Source organism: Mus pahari, chromosome 10, assembly GCF_900095145.1.
Source record: "Mus pahari chromosome 10, PAHARI_EIJ_v1.1, whole genome shotgun sequence".
Lineage (NCBI taxonomy): Eukaryota > Metazoa > Chordata > Mammalia > Rodentia > Muridae > Mus > Mus pahari.
The window spans coordinates 50669725-50677133 of record NC_034599.1 but is presented as its reverse complement, the minus strand read 5'-3'; the positions used below and the strand labels follow the sequence as shown (position 1 = coordinate 50677133).

General features: G+C 38.5%; 1 protein-coding gene across 4 annotated transcripts in view; it reads left to right on the top strand.

The window, feature by feature from the left end:
- Positions 1-7409, top strand: part of Scaper (S-phase cyclin A associated protein in the ER) — a 345780-nt gene that overhangs the window by 152625 nt on the left and 185746 nt on the right. For all 4 annotated transcript variants that reach the window (XM_029543011.1, XM_021206319.2, XM_029543010.1 and 1 more), the window contains one exon: positions 3180-3316. In XM_029543011.1, coding sequence (XP_029398871.1) covers positions 3180-3316 — 137 coding nt within the window. The remainder of the gene's footprint in view (positions 1-3179; positions 3317-7409) is intronic.

The following is a 7409-nucleotide window of genomic DNA, read 5'->3' as shown; positions in this document are numbered from 1 at the left end:
GGCTTCTTGTATGTTCATGGGCATCTCTTTCTTTAGGTATGGGAAGTTTTCTTCTATAATTTTGTTGAAGATATTTGCTGGCCCTTTAAGTTGAAAATCTTCATTCTCATCTACTCCTATTACCCGTAGGTTTGGTCTTTTCATTGTGTCCTGGATTTCCTGGATGTTTTGAGTTATGATCTTTTTGCATTTTGCATCTTCTTTGATTGTTGTGTCCATGTTCCCTATGGAATCTTCTGCACTTGAGATTCTCTCTTCCATCTCTTGTATTCTTTTGCTGATGCTCACATCCATGGTCCTGATTTCTTTCCTAGGGTTTCTATCTCCACAGTTGTCTTCCTTTGGGTTTTCTTCATTGTTTCTACTTCCACTTTTAGATATTCTATGGTTTTGTTCAATTACATCACCTGTTTGGTTGTGTTTTCCTGTGTTCTTTAAGGAATTTTTGTGTTTCCTCTTTAAGGGCTTCTACCTGTTTAGCAGTGTTCTCCTGTATTTCTTTAAGTGAGTTATTAATGCCCTTCCTAAAACCTTCTGCCACCATCATGGGATATGACTTCAAACCCGAGTTTTGCTCTTCAGGCATGTTGGGGTATCCAGGACTCACAGTGGTAGACATACCGGGTTCTGATGATGCCCAGTGGTTTGGTTTCCGTTAGTAAGATTCTTATGTTTGCCTTTCACCATCTGGTAATCTCTGGTGTTCATGTTCTAGCTATCTCTGGCTGGAGCTTGATCCTCCTGTGATTCTGTTAGCCTTTGTCAGTACTCCTGGGAGTTCAACTCTCACCTGAGTCTCAGTGGTCAGAGAACTCTCTGCAGGCAAGCTCTCCTCTTGCAGGGATGGTATCCAGAAGTCTTGAGCTCTGATCTACTTCCTGAGTCCTGGAATCAGAGCCCTCCCTATAAGCTGACTCTCCTTTGGCAAGGAAGGTGCCCAGGGGGTTGGATCTCAGCTCCACCTCCTGGCTGAGGATGAAGGCCAGATGGGACCCTGTCCAAGAAGCTCTGTTGCTTCTGTCGCCCATGTGCTCTCCAGTGATCACGAGGTCCTGGGTCTGCTAGGGGTCCTGCGGCATGGATGGTCCTCTGGAGCCCTTGACACCCTTGGCTGTGTTCACAATTAATAATTAAAAAGAATTTTTAATTATTAATTTTTAAAACCTACTTTAATAACGCTTCACAAATGCTTTGAACTTCTTTTAGCCCACTGTCCTTGCTTTAGCAGACCCGTGAGAGGACACGTGATGTTTGGAGAGAGTATAAGTAGGACCCAACAGACAGTGAAGGCATGCTTGCATAGCTAGCTGTGCAACACTTGGTTGGTTTCACATCCTAGCTGATCTTTGCTTCCCTGGGAGAGGCATAACAGAGAGCCTAAGAGTTTAATGGGCATCTTATTTTTGGATTAGGAAGAAGCAGCTGTAAGAGTCAGAGGCAAATATTTCTACCCAATCAATGGACAGAAGCTGCTGATCCCTGTGGTGAAAAGAGGGGAAAGCTGGCCATGTTGGACGGCCACCAATCTCAACCTGGACTTGGAGATCTCTCAGATACTAGAATACCAACCAGGCAGCATACAACAGCTGTTATCAGGCCCCCAACACATATACAGCAGAGGGCTGCTGGGTCTTGGTTTAGTCAGAGAAAAGACTGGAAGCCCAGGGAGTTTAGAGCTCTGGTGGGGTGGGGTGGGGCATCCTCATGGAGACAGGGGGCAGGAAGGAGGTATGGGACGTGGTATGGGGGTGGACAGAGAGAGGAATAAAATCTGGAGTTTAAATAAAAAGAAAAATAAAAGAATATGCTTTATGATGAAAGATTTTGGGGAGAAGGAAATTATCTGTAGGGCAAAGGCTGGAAGAGACACTGTTGGTTTCCTGACAGGGGCAGTTTGCAAATTGGTTAGGGTTGGTAAGATTTTTGCTGTACTCCTAAGTTCAAGAGAGAGCAGAATTAAAGAGGTAAAGGTAATCAGAGGCTATACTTCCTGATTCCATAGGGTACTAGCTTTAGGAGACAAGAAAAAAGGTTCTTTTGAGATGATTTAAAGAAAAATTAAAGTGTGAAGAATCTGAGAAATGTAGATATAAGTCTAGGGGAAGGAATAAGATTTAGTGTACTTTTGGAAGACTTAACCCTGACAAGAGCATGAGTTTAAATATAGTAGAGTGGAGAAAAGGCAAAGTATGTAGGCACACAGACTGGTAGGTAAATTGGTCTTGGGAGTGTGGGGGACTTCTATATAATGATCTATATAATTCCTAAGTTAAAGAAACATAGGCTTTAACTGAGAAATGGGGGAGACAATAACAAGTGTTTGAGATTTTAAGAGAGGTTCTAAAAAGAATTTCTAGGAAGACAAGGGTGTGGATAAGCTAATGTATGTGTGCTTGGCTGCCTGGCATTTGTGCTTGAGTTATAGCGTCCAAAAAAAATGAAAGTAGTTGACATAAATTCTCCTATAGATACACTATTCTTCTGTAGCTATAGACACAGAAATAGATGTGGAGAGCTACATGTAGAGTTGGGATTTTGCCATATAAAATGAATGAAAATAGAGGCAAAGAAAATAAGTACATGAAATAGCATAGTTGCAGTGAGAAGACTTCTATCTAGGATGATGAGAAGGCTAACAAGACAAATTCTACATTTCAACCAAACAGAAACTGTCTTCAGTGCTATACACTTTCCCCTCTGGCATTTCTCTTCTGAGATGATTTGCCTTTCTCTCCTTTCCCCTACTCTAGTCTAGATGCACACATACAAATCCAGCATCTGCTCAGATCTCTGCACACTGTACTGCCTAATTGCAGTCTTTCCTCTTTACCCTGTTGAACATCTGTGTCACCTTCCCCTTGGGCTCCTATTGCACATTAAATGACTAACTAAACACTTGTATGGTACTACAATTTTGTGTATATATTTTCCTTTCCCTTTGCATTACTATGCCCATGTATCCTTAGCATATTGTGCATTTGGTGTTCACCAAAGGTTTGATGAGTCATTGAAAATCTCAGTTAAAACAGATTCTTTGGTGTATTTTAAAGCAGTTGTGAAAACCATTATTGCCTAGGGATTACTTTTAGTGAGATATATATTTTTTTTCTGTCTATTATTCTGTGGTAGTCCTGTATTGTTTTAAAATATCTTCACTGCCATCATTAATTATTTTGCAGGAACATCTGTCTTTGAAGAAGTATGTTGTTGACATTGTGATTGAAAGTGCAGCTCCATCAGAGCCTGTGAAAGATGGAGAAGAACGGCAAAAGAATAAGAAAAAAGCTAAAAAGATAAAAGCACGGATGAACATCAGGTAACAGAAATGTCCTTAAATATAAAACAAAAGCTCTTAGGGATTGGACATTTAATTTAATAGAAGAAAAAAAAAAACATTTAAACTTGTTTGCTTCAAACATTTTAGAAAAAAAACACCAATGAACCTAATTTATAGCCACTTTCTTTAATTGAGAGAGAAAACTGAGTATTGATCCAAAACCCTCCCTTTCACCTGCTCAAGGACTCTTCCTATAATTAGATACCGAGGCCATGCCAAACTTGTGCCTCTTTCAGCATACAATGCTACATTTAAATATTTGTAAACTAAGCTTATTTTTCTTTCCAACTATTGATTTTTGAATGAAGTATCAAAGAAAATCAATAGCAATCAACAAATAGAAGTTAGCTGGCTGTGGTGTCAAAGCCCACAACAGGGTTTAATTAATTTGGTTGCCTGTCACAACAGGAAAAGTTCAAGAAATATCTTAAAATGGAAAGTGAGTTATCAGACCTGTAGTTTATCATCAGCCGCCAAAGTGACATCTGAGATCAGACAACTGTGTAGTACATTACCTCACAAGCTTTAAATGTCACTTGATGACTGATGGGTCTTGTTTGAGGACAGAAATACAGTTCTTTCTTAGTTGATACCGTTAGCATTGAGAGAAAGCATTACAAACCTTGCCTTTTATCATGAAAGTCTCAAAAGAAGAAGATGCTTATTAGTCCATAGAATTATTTATAAAAATGTGTAACAAGAATAATGTTGAATGATATAAGTTGTCTGTAGTTTCCATGTCCAGATTGTGGCCTGTCAAGGAATCTGTTTCATCTTAAAGATCAGACATAACTCCAGAGTGTTTTGTTTCTTTGAAAATGAATAGTTAGAAAACAAATAATGTGTTTCCTGATTTGACTTCATGAAAGAAGGAAGTGCCATGTAGTTCTCATGTATAAGAAATCCTAGGGAGGTTTTATTTTATTTTTTTTTTAAATGGGTCCTTAATGTAATGACCAGAAAAGGCTTTCTTAAATATAGTATTAGCAATCAGTTTATGTTCCTAGGCACATTTTTCTTGTTTACTTTAGGCTATTGCTGGTTTGGTTTGAAGTTTCTGTTGAGAACTTCTGGCTTCTCTTGAATGTTTCTTAGTTTGTTCCCTTCTCTTCTCTATGCATACTCCCTGCTAAATCCTGCTTTTATATGTCCTATACTTGACAATTGCAAATTTTACACCTTTAAGTGAAATATAATGTGCCTAAAACAAACTGCTCTTTCATCTCCTGCTAACATCTGACCTCACTATGAAGAAAAAAGCATTGTTACCATTGCCTGGGTCAGAGCCCTTTAAGTCAGCGTTGACCTCCTACTTGACAAAAACACATATTCATTCTTACTTTAAATAATGTTGCTTGCTTTAAAATGTCTGCAGGCGCTCATGCCAGACCAAATATCAGCATGGGGAGGGGAGGTAGACACTGGGGCTAGAAAGCTGACTTAAGAGTTAAGAGCACTTAACTACATTTGCAGGAGACCCAGGTTCAGGCTTAGCCACATGGTGGCTACAGCCTTCTGTAGCTCCAGTTCTACGGATATCTGATGCCCTCTTCTGGCATCCTTTAGTACCAGGCATACACACAGTGCACATACATATATGTAGGCAGATGATCATATAAACAATAAAAAGTAAATCTTTTTTTTTTTTTTTTTTGTAGACTACCTATGTTGCCCTGCAGTTTCTTTTTCCTCTCTCTTTCTCTTTGCTTCCATTCCCTTTATGGCCATTCTTCTTCCCTCTTCTCTACTTCATCTCCTTTTTCTTTTGCCCCCATTCTTCTTCTGCCCTCCTCTCCCCTTCTTTTCTCCTTCTGCTTTTCTCTTCCTTATCCATTTCCCCATCCATTTCCCTGTGGATATACAACACAACAAGGTCTTATGCATGGCAAGTCAATACAACACTGAGTTGTCCACAGCAGCAGCAGCATGATAATTATGATATTGATAATAATGATGATTATGATATTGATGATGGTGATATTGATGACGACGACGCAGATGATGCAGTATTTCACTTTGCGACTCTTGCTGTCCCTGAATAGCAGTTTTTCTGCCTCTCCTTTCCCGAGTGCTGGGATAATTAATAAGTATGCCCTACTATACCCAAGTCTTATGTATGCCCTTCCGATCATTTACCTACTAAATTGGCCCTTGGCAATCACTTACATGCTTTCTGTAATTGTAGACTGTTCGGGTTTTTTTTTTTTTTTGGTTGTTGTTGTTCTGTCAATTCTTATATTCAAAATCATAATCTCTTGCTGCTTACACTTGCTAAGTACTTTTTCAAGATATATCAATATTTTGGGTCAATTAATGTTTCCCCTTTATTGTTGAATATATGGGTCATATAGGTAATATCAACATCTTTGTTCAGTAATCCCTTAATAAACATTTGAGTTGAAATTTCATAGGTAGCAAGAGGTCCTTGGCTGTTTTAGAACTAGCTCTGTAGACCAGGCTGGCCTTGAATTCACAGAGATCCACCTTCCACTGTTCCATAAGTGCTGGGATTAAAGGTGTGCACCACCACAGCCCAGCTTGTATATCTTGGTTGTAACCTTCTGTTTTTCCTGTGGCTTTAAAGACAGTTCTATAAAACAACAGTATAAAGTTATATCATTGAGCATAATATGTGTCATTTGCACAGATGGTTCCTCATATCAACAGTATCCTTAGATTCTGCCAAATGCAAACAAAAAGTATTTACAAATAATATTTTTAGAAAGTAATTTAGAAAGAATGTCTGCATGACTTGGTCCATTGCTCATTAGTTGTGACAACATTGCTGATGAGAACAATATAAAGGGAAGAATTATTTTATAAGACAGTTTCAGATATTTCTATTCATAATTCCCACATATGTATAAACACATATTAGATACACCATAGCTTACAGCCATACTCAGGAGAGGTAAGGGAGCAGACACTATTGATTTAACATTTGTGATATGGTGTATAGAAAACAATGATAGATAAGCAGTGCAGGGCAGCCTTTCCAAACTGGAATTACAGGAAGTCTAAGCACATTAAGCTTTCCAGTAGAAGGCACATGTTTTCAGAAAGGGTTTTAAAACCTGCATCATATCTTCCAGGGAGTCATTTCAGATATAAACTTGTAAATAGATTTAATGTAAAAGGCCTGCTGTATATTTTATACAAAGCATACCACAAAGATAGTAATATTGGTAACATAATAGACTTCATGGTAAAAATGTCACAACAGATAGAGAATACCTTTTGTTTAATCCTAGAGAGAGGAAGACCGAGTCTCTGCTTGTGAGTATGTGTCTTTGGAAATCAGAAATATGTCTTCTGTGTTGCTCTTTACCTTCTACCTTGATTGAGACAGGGTCTTTTGTTCAGCACTGTGCATCTGACTACCTGGTCCACTAGAGTCTTGGATTTGTCCTGTCTGGAAGAAGCACTGGGGTTACAGATTTATCATACCTGGCTTCTCCTGGGATATTATGGGTGAAACTCAGGTTTTTAGCCTTTTGTGGATCATACTTTACCACAATCAAGCCATAGCTCTAGCCCACTTTTAACATTTAAATTAATAGGTTTCTCTTTTATTTTCAGAATAGAATAAAGGAGAAACGAGTACATTAACTCAACATTAATATATTGCTTTAGTGACACCTTTCTGCATGATGACTCTCACCTCCTGCTCTAGACTAGCTGAAAACAGACAGTGGCAAAGAGACAGCCTGGCGTTAGATGAACCTGTGGTGTGTAGTCAGTGTAACAGTCAAGACACCTTCAAGGGCCAGGCCAGATTATTTCCATAGTCTTTTATCTTTGAAATTAAATGAAAATTATTTGCCCATACTTTACTTTCGAATATGTATTTCTTGTGGTATATAGAAATTTCTCCATATCAACTACTTTGTTGGAATCATACAGCCTTTTAAATTTACTACAAATTTATTTTTTTTCTTTTTCTTTTTTTTTTTATTATTTTCTTTATTTACATTTCAAATGCTATCCTGAAAGTTTCCTATACCCCTCCCCCCACCTCTGCTCCCCTACCCACCCACTCCCACTACTTGGCCCAGGCCTTGCCTTGTGCTGG